Genomic DNA, 16439 nt, shown 5'->3' with positions numbered 1-16439 from the left:
CGCTGTGACCCCGCCCCCCCCCCCCCCCCCCCATAAACAACCCTCCCATCCAGCTCATACCTCTATAACCTCGCGCCCGCCCCTCCACTAAAGCCAGCGCACATCTCTCCTCCGCCAGACGCACCGACAGACGGTGGAGAGCGAGGCCCCGCGTATTTACGCACCAGAGTGCGTGCATGTGTCCGGGCGCAGAGAGAAGAGAAGTCCCGCAGCAGGACGGGCCCGTCGATCGATTCGGCTTTTTATTGTCACGGCCAAAAGTTGTCTGTGAGAACAAGGGTCCGATTCTTTTATTTTATTTTGTTTTATTTTGTAGCATCCCTCTTTTCTTCCCCTTCTCCCCGTCCCCTCTGAGGGCGGAGCGGCTGGAGGGGGACGGGAGGACCCGCGCGGACGGACCGTGAAGCTGCGCGCCTCCCGGCGAAGGATCCACTGGATGCGGGGCGATGGATTAACAGCCTCCCGCACCGAGCCCCGCCGCAGCTCCCTTCCTGTCTCTGCGTGTTTTGTGTTTCCACCACCAGCCCGCAGTCCACCTCGGGATTATTCCAGCTCTCACCGACCCCCCGACGACCGCTCTCGAGATGACCGAGGAATATGCTTTGCGCTGCGTGCTGATGCTCTGCTGCGCGCTGCTCTCGGCCAACGCGAGTAACTGGCTGTAAGTTGGACCCCTCACTTCTTTTACTGCGTGAATATAGAGAGAATGGAACCGCATCACGACTCGTCCACCTGACCCCCCCCCCCCCCCCCCCACCCGTGCCTCCTCATCCACACATGTCCGCTCCTACTTTCTGAAAGCTGAAAGTTGCATCTCAGGTTAATTGTTAACCATCAACACACACTCACACACACACTCCCCCTCTCGCCCAGACTTAATAAATTACCAACACGGCTACATCCCCCCAGCCAGGACACTTTTCCAAAACTAAGTTATAATATAAAAAGGCTCACATCTTTTTTGCCAGATTATTGATTGGAAATGTTTAAATCGATTCAGTCAGCCACGTGCAGGTTGATAACAAATGGTTCATTAAGTTGGTGTCCGGAGGGATTCTGTTTTTAATATTTGGTCATCCTAGAACAGGTGACGTTGATGCTGTTAAAAAAAAAGGCAGGGGGGGGGGGGCGGGGGGGGGGTCATGTTCAGCTGCATTTGATCTGAAGATGTAGAAAGTTCCAAACAAACCATTGGATAAATTGTAATTTATAAAAATTAAAAAATCGTTAATATTGCAACAAATTCTCAGTGCCTGAACACCAAATGATACTAAAATAGTTTAAATGGCCTAAATAAATAAAAAGTTAAACTCACCATAACAGTTAACTGCACAGTTTATCCCCAGGAGACAAGGAAAAAGACAACGCTCCTCCAGGTCATTACAGGCTCCATGTCAGACAAATATCTCATATGTGTTTGAGGCAGTCAGACTACGGGGCCTGTGATCCCAGTGGGACCCCCCCCCCCCCCCCCCCCCCCACCAGCCACTTGTTCCTTCCATGAGTACTATACTCTGTCTGGGGGGGGGTTAGGTGGCTTCCAGCATTCCTCCCCATGCAGCGCTCCTCTCCATTTGTCTGCCGCCAGTCATACAGCTCCAGCTCATCCTTCGAGGGGTCGAGGGGGGGGTCACCTTGTTGTTCTCTCCCATGAATATGGCTGTAATTGTAAAACATCATTCTCCACTCTCATGTGATGGTGAGGGGGGGGGGGGGGGGTCAGGTTGTGGCCGCTGTGCCAAAGAGTCGCTGTTTCACTTTTCTACTTTTTATTGTGCTTAATTCCTCAGTTTCACTTTACATTATGATCGCTACGTGCTACGTGCTACGTGCTACGTGCTACGGTGCAGCAGACGAGCGCTGACAGATTCTCTGGAATAAATCAAACTGAGAGCCTTGCCAAACAGCACCGTCCGCCTTGAACTCTGTCACTGGGTGGAGGGTGATTGTGCTGTTTGGGGCTGAAGGTGTGGTGACACACGGCGGGCATGTACAGGCAGGCTCACACCGTGGAGGTAGATCTGTAAGTCAGTCCTCAGCGCCTCAACCAGCCCCTGCAGCTCCGGCTTCAGCTGCTACGCTCGAGGGATCCAAAAGGTGGGGAGCCAGAGAGTTGGTGTTCGGTCGGACCAAAAGGGACACATGCAACAGCTGTGTCCTCTGGGCTGATTGCAATGACTCTTTATCGGTGCTGTTGGTCGGTCTCGATCACCCCCACGTCAGTGATTAAAAACCACCAACCGTCACTACTCACCGGATTAGGAATAACAAGTCTTTTTGGTTCCAATTAGTTGCAATTGGCCGTTTGTAACTTATATCTGTATATCAGAAAGGGGCAGAGTGACCTCATCCCATTGGTTTGGGGAGGGCTGTTATGAAGCATAGACGTTTGGCAATTTGGGCTTGGCCATCTTTGCATTTCTGATTCTGATATACGGAGGTTGCCATATTGGCAACGCAAAGGAGAAGAACCGCAATAGACGGGTCTGGTAGCAGCGGCTTGTCGATCATCGTAAGCCTCACCTGAAGTATCTTTATGGTCTTTATCTTTTTCTTTATTTCAGGCAGGATCCTACCTCATAATGCAAAAAAAAATAATTAATTCAATTAAATCACATTGTCTTTTAAAACCGCAAAACCTCCAATTAAATTCATTTATTTTTATTTTGTGATGGATGTCATATGTAGAGAATGAACAGCGTAAACGATGTACAACACTTTCACTTCCTCCACTTAAAAGTCGTGGCCAAACAGAGATGGGATGTGACATCATCTTTAGGGTTATTTCTCCAGAGCTCCACAGAAGGCAGTGAGCACCAGGCAGCCTCGTGGGGATGGTGATAACATCAAATGTATTGCATTGGGTTTGCACAAGCTGAAATAATACTCAGAACTTGAAAGATTGTGAAATTACCCCCCAAAACATGGATGAAAATGTGTTACGTGAGCAGTCTGGCTGAATTATTTTTAGGGCCAAACTTTCACTTCTTTCTTCTGTAAATTGAATACTTTCAGGATTTCTTTATTTTTCTTTTGGTCAGATGAAATGAGCATGAAAATGTTGCCTTTGGCTTTCCCTGTTCTATATTGGTTAATCAATTAGTTCATTTATTTACTAACCTTGAAACATCATCAGTTAGCTGCAGCCCTGTGGGGAGAAATATGACAGGTTGTCATTGTTTAAAGACTGAGATGCAATCAAATAAACAATAAAGCTGTTCTCTATGTGGTCCGGGCCTCCGGGTCCCTTTCTCCGTGCATGTGCCCGACCCCCCCCCTCCCTCGCTCTGCTTCCAGGTTATTATTGTTCCCCACATCAAACATGTCTTCATATGATCACGATTCAGAGCAGCTCCGATGTCTCTGACGCCTCTCAGCTGCTCTGACGTCTCACTAGACCAGACTGTTTGTTTACCCGCCGCCAGCGTGCCGTCACGCTGCCAAACGTGTGCGGCTGCTGAGTCATGTGTAGCGTCCCGCTGCCCCAATCCTACTTTTCATTAGTTTCTCCGTCACCACCCTCCTCCTCCTCCTCTTCCTCTCACCCTGCTCGGACTGGTTCTGCTGCACCTGTGCGCTGCCTCAGGGCTACAGTGCGTGTGTGTGTGTGTGTGTGTGTTGAGCGTGCAAACTGGCGGATTCCCCAACAGTAGCGCACATTCAGTAATTACCACAATGGCTGCAATTGCAACACAACGCACACTGCAACTCCCACATAGAGCATGCACTGAAGAGAAGGACAGTGTGTGTGTGTGTCTGTGTGTGTGTGTGGTGGGTGAGGGGGGTATGAAATCCAATCTCGATATCTATTGGTTATTGACCAACCAAATGAACCATTCAGAGGACGTCCCTCTTGTCTTTACAGGAAGTGATCCAGTTGTTTTATCCTTTTCAGTTGCAACAGTTGAAAGAGATTCCTGCATGTCATTGTTGTGCCGCGTGGCTCCGCCAGTGGCAGCGTGCAGATGGAGGCCACGCCTGCTGCCTCCACACTGCTGTAAATAGTCACCATGAAAAGAACGGCATTGACAATAGGCTTCCTGCCTGCTAATTAGCTTCGTTCTGCCTCGCCATAGGATGAACCTTGGGAGCCAGATAGTTGGGGTAGTTTCCTCTAGAATCGGAGCAGAGGGAAGTTTTCGGAACCTTTCCGTGTGATTTCGCGGTGCAACCCGGACACAACGCAGGCATCAAGAATAAGTCCACTGTAGGAATGAGCCAATATGCTCACTCATGGTCCTGTTTACTCAAATAGGTCAAATAAAGACATTATTCTGTTTCTTCCATCAGCGCTTCGACGTCCCCCATTGTAACTTAAAGCGAAGGCAACCATTGCGGCTGCGAGTAATCCATCTCACCGCTGTTGTGGCAAAAGAAGGATTACATCTGGCATCTGTCTGAAGATGAGACAAAAAGGGAGAGCGAGCCCTCGCACGGCCTCATTTATTTGTTCAGTTAAACCGTCACAAATGTGCTCTGGAGAAGGGATTAGAATGCTCATTTATTTGCTCAGGAGAGGACATCCCCTTTAAAGCCTCCAGAGGGGGAGTGTTTGCTTTCGGGGGGGGGGGGGGGGGGGGGGGGAACAGCGGGGGCACGTTCGGGCCGCCGTTTGCCGCCGCGCCGCAGGAGATACGGCGGAGAAGTAGCTGTGTGGTTGCACGTGGGTTTTGGTGGAGAAAGAAGAGCCTAAACTACCAAATACCCTGCAGTCGCGGTGCTACACATGTGATAGGCATGTTCTCCTACCGCAGCACACAGCAGCCTCTGCGTGTGTGTGTGTGTGTGTGTGTGTGAACATACATGCACGTATCATGAACAACCGTGGTGAGGTGCTAAAGAGGTCGCAGCTGATGGGTAACCAGAGAAAGCAGAGACCTTGGCATTGCGGTACACACTGGCGCCTACAAACACACATACACACACACACACACACAAATGTAATGAACCTGTAGCACTCGGAGCCGGGGGGGCAGATAGGCTTTGATGATGATAGAGACTCGTCTACAGGCGCTGTGGTCCAGAGGCCGGGGGGCACTGGAGGGAAAGAGGTGTTGCAACGATTTACATCTATGACAGATTAGTGTGTGAATAAACCTCTATAAAACTAAGATGGTAGAAGAAGCCCTCCTTGTAACTCCAGGCCACTCGCCAATTTACCAAAATGTACAAATACATGATAAAAGATGGAGCAGCAGTATTCCTCACATTAAGATCCTGCAAGATATTTAGGGTAACTGTTATGGTACAATTGGGTCTGTATAAACCTTTCTCCTCTTTAAGGTACTTACTCCACACACATTTCCTCTTCATAGTTGATAGTTGAGTAGTGACAGGTGGGAACCATGCTGAATATTCTAACACACATAAAGAGGCTTCTTTGTGCACACACACACCTGTGTACAACACACAGTTTATACATGTGAACTGTGTAAATAGTTAGCAGGGCTGCTGCATGTCCAGGCCTGCTGTTACACAGCCAGCCTGCTTATCTCCTTATCTATTCAAGCTGAATGAGGAAATAAAACCTCAAACACATCCATTATGCACTAATATTTCTTCTTGGTTTACTTTTTAATGAACCCAATAATAATAAGATCTTACTCTGAATGGGTTACCTTTTATGAAACATGTCATATCATCTTTAGTCATGAAATAGGCCATAATTATAATCATAATTAAATCATAATTAATAATATTTCAACAACTCCTGGTCCCCAAAAGACGAGCCCTAATTGTCTTGGTAATGCTCAAATTTTTCCTGTGTCATCTTGGGTCAAAAATTAAATGTGTCCAATATCTTGTTTTACCACTAAAAACATGCAAAACTAAAGACTTACCCGTTCCCCTATTGTAGTTTAATGTATTCATTACGAGCACGTTGGCCAGTTGAGGTCATCATGTAGCTCAAAGCTATGGTTACCGCCGCTGTGGATTCTTAAGTCTTTTGTAAATATTGGTCAAATGACAAGGTGCATACCTTCTTACTAAAAGCAAACATGTCCCAGCTTCTCACAAGTTCTTCATGAGAACAAATCCATTGAAACGGTTCAACCCTGCAAATACGTTTGCACTTTGGTTCCCCTCCTCGCAGTCAACTGGTTTTTCAGTGTGTCTCTGGTTATCTTCCTCGAAAGGACATTGATGTTCTGACACAAGCTCAAAAGATTGCCGTGTTATGCATTACCCCCCTCTCATGACATCATGTGACCACGGTGTAGTTCATTCACAACATCCGCATTGTGTATTTGCCAAAGAGATTATTTTCTGCAATAGTCCGAGATGGGGTGGGGTGGCTTTTGGTGCTATCTACTTCATGTGGCCTCCACAGCACCCCATGGGGGGCGTTTAACAGACACACACACACAGCTCAGACCAAAGCGAGCATGATCATGCACGCCGTTAGTCGCTCTGAACCTGAACGCCACGTTTTGTACCAATCGTTCCCCGTGTGGTTAGCAGGTCAACACAATCGAAGGCACGGCGAACAGGGAGAGAGGCTGATGCCATCAGTACGTTACACACACACAAACACACACTACTTGATTCCTGGCCTGCAGAGGCCACGCCACTAACCCCAGGCAGGTGGTCGATTTCACGGCTTATATCGCCTTGTTTACCTGTGTGAAAGTGTGTGATTGTGTGTGTGTGTGTGTGTGTGTGTTGTTGGCACAGCATGTTATTTTAAGGGGGAAATGAGCTCTAGTGGAGTCGGCAGCATATAAATACACGCAGACACACACACACACACACACACTCATGAGACTCTCACCTCTTCCCCCTCTTTTGCTTTACTGTCTCCACGCTTTGCTTTTATTTTTTCTTATCCACTTCATCACAAAAACCTGGGGACAACAGGGTCCATGTCGAAACAAACCAAACCACTTCTCTTTTGAAGTGGCACAGGTCTGGTGGTCTGGTGTGTGTGTGTGTGTGTGTGTGTGTGTGTGTGTGTGTGTGTGTGTGTGTGTGTGTGTGTGTGTGTGTGTGTGTGTGTGTGTGTGTAGATCAATGTGACATATTTGATGTATTAGCTGACATTACTCTATTGTTAAGCTCCAGATCCCAGATTCAATCCTAGATGTCTAAAATATCTGTCATCTGAAACATTCCTTCAGAAACTAGAGAAGAGGAGACTTTTCTGACTTCTTGCAGGCTTCCTTTCTGTATTTTTGTTACATCATACAATCCAGAAGGAGAGAGGAGGCAGAAAAGGTGCCTTCCTGTGTGGTAAAGCGGCTGAAGTTAAACTGAGAGGATGTTGCCCTCTACAGCTCACTCTGGGTTTGACATCCTGTTGTTGGGGGGGGGGGGGGGGGGGGGTTCGGGGGGGTGGGGGGGGGGGTTCGGGGGTCTGTAGTCCCAGGTCACATTTGTCTTTATACGAGTGGTTTAAATCTCTCCCGACATGCATGGAGGGAAGACGAGCAGGGCGCTCCGTGCACAGCGCTTCTTCTCGCCATCCATGCTATATTTACCTCTGCTGTGTGCTCACTGCTGGAAAGGCAAACATGTGGGTATTTTCATAAAAATACACATTAGAAAAGATGGATTTCACTGAAGCACATTACTGTCGTGCAGATGTGTGCAGGCTGCACATCCACTAAGTCTGCCCCCCCCCCCTTGCATTTCTCTCTTCTCCACTGTCCCTAATCTCTCTCCTTTAGGCCTCCGTTTCAGCCAGTTTCACAGGCCTACTTGTTAAGGACATTTTGTCTGGCGCTTTATATTCAATGTTGAGTGAGGAGACTGGAAAAGGTGACAAGAAACCGCTAAGCTGCATGAGTGGAGACAAGTGGAGACCTCTCTCAAGTCCTCACAGACTTGTCTTCGTTTTGACATGCTGAAAAATAAAGTAACACTGCAACTAAAGCTTAACTTGTCTGCATGAAGTAGTGAAACATGCTGCTCACAAGTTGCCAGAAAAGAATAAATCCAACTTGTTTTTTTTCGTCAGTCTTGACGAGACACAGTTTTTCTTTATTGCACAGTCACACACGAACAAACAGAACTATGCACACAATTCTGAAAAACCTAAAAAGGGAGGACAAACAAAAATACTCAAGACTCCTGAAAAGGCACAAACTCCGAATTCCAAATAATCCCAACGAGATCCACCTTAAATGCAGGGTTAGGATTATGTTCTGTACGTGTTCCTAGCAACTTTTCATTTCCATTCCTTCAATTTTCATAAAAATGCAGTAATCCAGGAGTTTTGTGTGGTTCTAAGCCTTTATTTCCTGTCTCCAGATTACACCCTGCGTCATAAACAGCTCCTCTGTTTAGAATTATCTCTTTCTTTTCTCAGGGTGAGCCTCCCATGAGGCCGTGGGGGGCTCTGGGTGGGAGGTATGGAGCATTCCACCTGGACCGCGCTGCGTTGGCGTGTTTGTGTTGCATTACACATCGCAGCCTTCACAACACCACTGGCTCCACTGGGCTTAGGCCCCTGGGATTTAAGCACGCAACCACCACAGGGGAATGAGGACGAGATGAGGGGATGAAGGTGTGCGTGAGTGTGTGTGTGTGTGTGTCTCCTTCTACGGTTGGACTCCTCGTTGAGGCGTTTTCCGTTAACCTCGTCTCTGGGAAGCGAAGGGCACGCACGTGCAGAGCGAGCAGATAAAAGCGAGACAGGGACGAAAACCCTAACACACACCGGCCCAAGGCCTCGGCAGAACTTTTCCCACGCGTGCACAGACACACACACACACACACGCACGCACACGCACACAAACACTTATCCTGAAACATTAGGCGCATAAGGGCTTATCGTATGTTTATGAAAGGTTTCCAGGGTGAATGTCAGGCCAGCGGGACGCCATCCAGCTGTCGGTGTCTTGGCGCGTGGGATGCCGTCCGGCCCAACGGGCTCCCGTCTCCTGGTCTTCGGTATCTCTCATCGTCCCCCGGCTGGACGCCTCGGGCCTAAAGTAGCGCTCTGCCCCGAGGCTACGCTAAGCAACACGGGGGGGATCAAACAGCACACATGGCGCTGATGAAAAGCCCCTCGCTGCCACAATGGTGCAAATCAGAGAGCTGGCCAAAGGCGAGTTGGACTCCGTCCACGCCGGGAGGAACGTGGAAGGTAGGACCTGTAGGTTCTGGGAAAAAATATAACCTGGCAGAGGGCTCGAATATAGACAGCGGGCTTAAGGGATCCCTCAAGAGTTAAGATTCACTCAACTCGCTCATGGCCAGTAAAGCCTGAGTATAGCTTAAGTTAGCATCACAAATATTTAATCACAGTGGTAAAAGACGAAAGGAGACCTTCTCGTCGTTGCAGCCATGACTTATGACGTCTTCAATAAGCTGTAACCACAATACTCGTTTTTGATATGGCGAGTATTTCTATAAAGTTTCTATTACTTTTACATTTATTCCTGGGACAGGTTTCAGTGCTTCTCTTGATTACATGCGGCTGCTGTTATTAAAGTTAATCACATTTTGGGTTGGGGGACATCGGTCTAAACTAGAGCACTGGCAATATAAATGTTTGCCTGTACTTGTCCCTTGTACTTGTACTTTTGCAGTGAAACGGTTACCACAATAAAAACTGCTTAGTTTGGTTTAAAGCAGTGGTTCTCAACTGGTCTGGCTCCGGGACCCACCATCACCCCTTGATGACAAGCCGCAACCCAAATCAAGGAACATTTTCAACTTCTCAAATTTATTCAAAATCAAGTTCATAAGCTGAATTTTATATTTTATATTCAGGATGTTTAATTATCCTAAAAACCCAATGTCTCCCCCATATCAGAATGGTTTGACCCAACCTGGCACAGGGTGCTGAAAACATGGACGGACGAGCCAGCAAATAAAACGACACTCAGCTGCATTAAAAAAGTCCCTTCAAAATAAAATCACAGGAGGAATTTTTTTTATTTTCCCATTCCGAGGCCCATTAAAAACGGGTCCACTACTGGGTCGCGACCCACAAGCTGAGAATCAATGGTTTAAAGTCATGTGACTTCCTTTGGAGCTTCAAAGAAAATCATGCATCAAAAAGTTTCATCAAAATGTGGATGGAGAGCGAAGTCACCTCTGAGGGTGGATGTGAGCGGATGTGGTGGAGATGTGGTGGAGTGGCAGAGAGCGGGGTTATCGCAGCGATGAGTGCTGAATACTGACACTGTCTGGAGGGGATGAGAAACAGAAGTCCATCAAAGAAACGGAGCGAGAGAGAGATGTTATCTGGCCTGTTGAGAGGAGGAGATGAGAGGGTGGATGAGAGGAGGAGCTGTTTGACCTCTGCAGGGATGATGTACTAATTATACCGCCACATTTACAAATAGCCATGAGGATAATGCACCAATGCAACGCGCGGACATCACCACTCAAACCCCGCAGGATGCAGAAGAGTGGAGGACCTTCCAAAAGTGGATCCATACATAATGAGATCCATCATTAGGACGCCACCACTTGTTGTACGTTACTGTTAACGATCCGACAGCAGAACTCTCTGCAGTCTGGATGGGGGCCGCAGCCTGATTGAGACGGACTAGCAGGGCTTTACAGAGGTATGTGTGGTCTCAGGAACCCACAACTCATAAAACAAGGTTGAGAAACCTTAAGGAAAAACATGTCTGCAGGGATGGAATGATGGCCTGAAAGTTCATTTTGAAGCAATTTGCTTTCATTGAGGCTCAGTTTGACTGCAGTTTATGTTTGATATATTTTCTATATGTTGTGTGCTGATTCCCCCCCCCCTTACATTCTAAGATTAGGACTGGATAAAACCACCTATGTCAGTGTCCAGCGTAGTTCTCCCTGGTACACGCTTGGGATCACAAATATGAATTTTGAGAGCATGAATTACCATTTCTTTGCCATTTCTTTCACCGAAATGTTACTTTGTCTTGTCTACACATTGTTCACACAATGTAACAAAAAAAGCGCCATGACTGTGTTATGTGGATCTGCACCAGGAATGAGTTGATGTGCAAAACTTTCCATTGTTTTCCAGAAAGTACGTTTTTTAGACTCAACATACGTTTACGTGAGTGCGCTCTGAGTAGCGTAGACGGTACATAATCAGGGCTGCTCCTATTTCTGTAAGGTGCAGCTGGGACTGCAGATATGAGACTGAAGTGAGGTGAGGTGGATGTGTGAGGGTCAGGGCTTCCAGACTGAAGCCATTTACTCACCCATCTTAGATTGTGTGTGTGTGTCTGTGTGTATGCACTATATCTCCCCGACCTGTCTGGCCTGGAGGTGGTGTGTGTGATAAGCCACTTTCCCTCCTCTCAGTGTCCTCACAAGCAGACATTTATCCAAAACAACCCCACAACGTCATGGGAACCAAACCCCTCTGTGCACAACATGTGCTTCATCTCAATGGGGTGATCATTGCAGGACTTTCAATAACTGTGACACTGCGGCAGATACAACATGCTGTACTTTGGAACTTTAAACATAGACATCAAACACTTTTTACTGAGGTCCTGTTGGTTGTCATTTTGTCAGGTACCTGGCCAAGCTGTCGTCAGTGGGAAGCATCCGGGACGAGGAGACGTGCGAGAGGTTACGAGGCCTCATCCAGAGACAGGTACACACATCGACCTTTATGCACCTCATTTACTGTCAAGTGGGTCCAACATTGTTTTCTTGCACCGTGGGAAATCAATATTTCGGTACCTGGCAGTGATTTGATGATGGCACCTCAGTACCGTTTGAGTGTTTTGCTGTGTTGGTGGCTGACGCAGTGTCTCCACTCCAGGTCCAGATCTGTAAGCGCAGTGTGGAGGTGATGGACGCGGTGCGCCGAGGAGCCCAGCTGGCTATCGACGAGTGTCAGTTCCAGTTTCGCAACCGCCGATGGAACTGCTCCACCCTGGAGACCATGCCCGTGTTTGGCAAGGTGGTCACGCAGGGTAAGACGATGCACTGTGACCCTTCCTGTCACCGACTCCCACCAAGTATCTTGGTACAAAAAATAGCCCTACTTGAAAGACAGTGAATACCAAACCTAGTCTCCTCCCCGACCTGCCACGTGATGTAAGTGATATAACTTCAGTAAACTGATGCAGCTGATGCTCAGGCCGGGATGTCAATTAGTAACGTTGTGTCACAGCTTACGCTACTTAACATGAGTCAATGTTGACTTATGGATTCACTGGGAAAACAAACAGGGGTCTCCTGGGAGAAAGTCCTGTGTTTGCTTGACCCATTCGCCATTGAGCGGAAGCTGTTGCGATGGCTTTGAAGCTACGGAATGAGACGGCTGACCCTACGACTGATTGACCACCATTTACCAAGTCGTTTCCATTCCGAAACAGTGGGACATTTTAGAGCTGGTTTCCAGTTGCTTGGGCTCAACCAGCTCGTCTATGTCAATGTCTCAACTCCCTCCCTTAGACTTTAATGCAGTCTTTTCCCGTCCTTGCCAGTCAAAACGAGAAGCTCTTTTCAGTTACATAATGAAACAATACGCCTGTGTGTGCCTGTGTTTGTGTATGTGTTAGGCACCCGCGAGGCCGCCTTTGTGTATGCCATCTCAGCAGCCAGTGTGGCGTTTGCGGTCACAAGGGCCTGCAGCAGCGGAGAGCTGGAAAAATGTGGCTGCGACCACAATGTACATGGAGTCAGTCCAGAGGGTAGGTCTCTCTTTCCCTTCCACACAAACACACACACACACACACACACACACAAAGAAACCAGAAGGACCAACTAATCCAGTACATTTTAATGCAATGAGTTTAAAAAGTAAGTTGGAACTATGTTCGTTATGTTTCACTGTGACAAAGGCCAGACCGATTTTATGTCTTATTTTCAGATGAATAATTCTTTGTACATCGTTATTCTCATCAGGGTTCCAGTGGTCGGGCTGCAGCGATAACATTGCATATGGCGTGGCTTTCTCCCAGTCCTTCGTTGACGTGAGGGAGAGGAGTAAAGGCCAGTCCTCCAGTCGGGCTCTCATGAACTTGCATAACAACGAGGCTGGCAGGAAGGTAACGCGCTGTCCTTGGCATACAGTATGCGCCCTTTGTAACACACTGCACTTCTGTTAAAACAGATTTTTTTTACGAACCACCGTTTTAGTTCCGTCAAAAGTCCAGGTCAAGTTTTCCATTTTCTAGATAAGTCCAAGTCTCAAGTCCGGGTCTTGAATCTATTTAGGTAGGTGTCAATAGAGGCTGCAGCCAAGTCCAGAGTCAAATCCAGGAGACAAATCCAGGCCAGGTCTTAAGTGATACTAAATAATCCAAGTCAAGTCTCAAGTTAATTGGGATAAGGTTTTGAGTGACTTTCAAGACAAGTTAAAGTAAAGTGAATCATTCAAGACTAGATTGGTAGATCGATAGGTCCAAAGTAGAATGAGACGATTCAAAGTCATTTGAGTCATTCAAATAAATCCAGTTTGTCTTCAAGTCATATGAGGCATTTCAACTTAAAAACACAAAATGTCCACAGCGGCATTGCATTGTCATCACGTCAGTTGCAGGTATTTCTGCTGACCAAAGGTTCTTTGGCTTCTCTGCAGGCCATCCTCTCCCACATGCGTGTGGAGTGCAAATGCCACGGCGTGTCAGGCTCCTGTGAGGTAAAGACCTGCTGGAAAGCCATGCCGCCTTTCCGCAAAGTGGGCAACGTCATCAAGGAGAAGTTCGATGGCGCCACTGAGGTGGAGCAGCGCAAGGTGGGCACCACCAAAGTCCTGGTGCCTCGAAACTCCCAGTTCAAACCTCATACTGACGAAGATCTGGTCTACCTGGAACCCAGTCCGGATTTCTGCGACCATGACCCGCGCACGCCGGGCATGCTGGGCACCATGGGTCGCCAGTGCAACCGGACGTCAAAGGCAATCGACGGCTGCGAGCTGATGTGCTGCGGCCGCGGCTTCCAGACGCAGGAGGTGGAGGTGGTGGACAGGTGCAGCTGTAAGTTCCACTGGTGCTGTTATGTCAAGTGCAAACAGTGTCGCAAAATGGTGGAGATGCACACTTGCCGGTGATGGGAGTAGCGAGGCACAGAGGGCACTGCTGGTGAACGAAGCGAACGTCCCCACAAGCTCATGCTCGACTACAAAGGCCACGAGGGAGCAAGAAAGACTTGTTAACCTCCCTCCTCTGCTGCTTGAGAGCACGCTCCTGATACTGGCCAACAGACTGAGGGGCTGGGAAGTCAAACGTCGTCCTATTCCTTTTATGACACCTTCATGGATACCAGTAGATCGTGCATGGGATCACTTGCCAACCTACAGAGGCAGTTTGTTTCTTCTCGAGTAGAGCGTCTCTCACTTTCTGTCACTCACATGCTCGCTGTGTCTATTGATGCTTCTTGTTTTTGTAATATTTAACTTATTTTGACGAGACTGAGGAGATCGACGAGGGGCGGGCCTACAAGGGGGGGACGGGCCAATGGAGATGATAAGGGACAAACTGGACTGGACAGGCGAGTGGGTGGGGTTAAAGGGTTGGGTTAGGGTCAAGGAGGGTTGTTTGCCCTCTGTCCTTGCTGCTGCTTTGGGAGGACTCCGCTGGAGTGCTGGGGACGGGGACTCGAACAACAAGGAGGAACGCGTGATTGGCTCCCCGAGTGTACATGGCTGTCCTGAGCTGAGGTCCAGTGGCGGATGAGTCTTTTATTTTGCCCCCTTCAATGCCCTGATGCTGCTTCACTCACACACACACACAAACACACACAAACACACGTATACTCACTGTCCTTCCGTCAGGAGGACGTTGATGGACCTCCTTCCTGACTTTTCAGTACATTACTGGCAGGTGATGTTCAGCAAACATTGTTCCACATCAACACCTGTATTCATCCACAGCTGCTGTACACACACCACGAAACGGATCTGCGTCTCGCTCGTTGATCACGGCCTCCACCTGCACGGCGCCATCTGCCTAAGAAGCGTGTTGGCTTAATAGTGACACGAGTAAACACATGCAGCGGCGAACACGCACGCACACATAATGTGAGAACACACGCACACAGGAGGGGCATGCTCACCATGCATGATGACTGAAGCACTTTCTCTCCAAGCACACATCGAGCCCTCGCAGCCCCAACAAGCGGCTATGGGGCCATACACTCCCATAAACACACACACACACACATGCCCATGCCACTGTCAGGACCATTGTCGTCTCGTGCCACCACCACGAAGCCAAGCTTTCTCTTAATAACGTGCTATCATTATAGAGACGTGCTGTAGATCTGTAAGGACTTATACACTGAAGAAGACTATACTGCCTATGAATGTATGTTAATACGGAATATATGCTGTGTCAAAAATGACTGTTGTCGTGTTACGTGTTTTGTGTGTGTGCATGAGAGGATAGGAGGGTGGAGATGGAGACGGTCGATCCACCACCGAGCCCTGAGACACACACTCTAACACACACACACACACACACACACAGAGCCCTTCTGACGGACAGACACATATTTCAATAAAATCGCCCATTTCCCGTGTCTCTCCGCTGCGTTATTATGTGACCACAGTGTGCACTGGGCAGTATTTTGTCAGTGTGTGTGTGTGTGTGTGTGTGATAGTGTGTGTTGTTTGTGTGAGGCACACTCAAAGGTCCTTCCCCAGCAGCCCTGACACCTCTACACACCCATGAAATGTGGCATACATTACCGCGTACAGCATATCATCTGGAGACCTTCGCATGTGAAGAACCGGATGGGAGCTCCATCCCATTCTCCCTGGTGTCCTTCATCAAGCCCTCATGATGGCCTAGACTGATTGGGAAATGTGTGTGTGTGTGTGTGTGTGTCACACAGATGGACAGTCAGTCAGACAACTCCTGATGCCTTGTGTGGTTTGCTGCGGTTGTGGCAAAGACGAGAGGCTGACACCAGGGTTTTACTGCTTCGCGTATGAGTTTGTGTCAAAGTTAAGATGGAGAAAATACGGTTATAGAAGCTGATTCAAATATTTGTGGAATGAAAATAAAGTTGATATTTTGTGCTAATATCTTACCTCCATACAGACAATATTCAGTCCAAAACTACCCCAAAAATGTATACATTACGTATGCAAATCTTTGATAAACATATACAACATCACAGTCTCTGGTAGCAGCAGTGACCTGTCAATCAAGGATACCGTGCTTTGAAGTCGAATTGACACTAAAAGCACCATAACTTAACTTAAAAGTAGGGATTGAGAGTGTTACAGTTTACAATGTTTACAATGTTTACTGAGGTAATAAATCAAAGGAGAAGTTCTCATAAACTATGAATCTGACTTATTTTTTAAACTTGAGGAGTCGCCCCCTGCTGGTTGATAAAGACAAAGTTTTAAGATCAGCTGAATCCTTTTGAATTTGAAAGAAAGGGCGGAAAGGAATACGAGCTCTTCCTGTGTGTATGACTTTCTCTACATGTTCAACCATTACTCAGATCAGAATTCACAAATATTTACTAATCATTACTTGTGGCCGCCATTTCGATAAAGTTCCATTTACTCTCTTAAGTCA

At 47.8% G+C, this 16439-nt stretch overlaps 1 protein-coding gene across 1 annotated transcript; it reads left to right on the top strand.

The window, feature by feature from the left end:
* Nucleotides 1-103: 103 nt before the first annotated feature.
* On the top strand, nucleotides 104-15689 carry wnt4 (wingless-type MMTV integration site family, member 4). Its single transcript, XM_037448366.2, has 6 exons — nucleotides 104-661; nucleotides 11467-11548; nucleotides 11720-11873; nucleotides 12465-12596; nucleotides 12811-12953; nucleotides 13487-15689. The coding sequence occupies exons 1-6, from the start codon at nucleotides 585-587 to the stop codon at nucleotides 13955-13957; spliced, it is 1059 nt and encodes a 352-aa protein (XP_037304263.2). The 5' UTR covers nucleotides 104-584; the 3' UTR covers nucleotides 13958-15689.
* Nucleotides 15690-16439: the final 750 nt, after the last annotated feature.

This window comes from Pungitius pungitius, chromosome 8 (assembly GCF_949316345.1).
Source record: "Pungitius pungitius chromosome 8, fPunPun2.1, whole genome shotgun sequence".
NCBI lineage: Eukaryota > Metazoa > Chordata > Actinopteri > Perciformes > Gasterosteidae > Pungitius > Pungitius pungitius.
The sequence above is the reverse complement of the archived record's forward strand: the minus strand, read 5'-3'. Positions and strand labels throughout refer to the sequence as shown.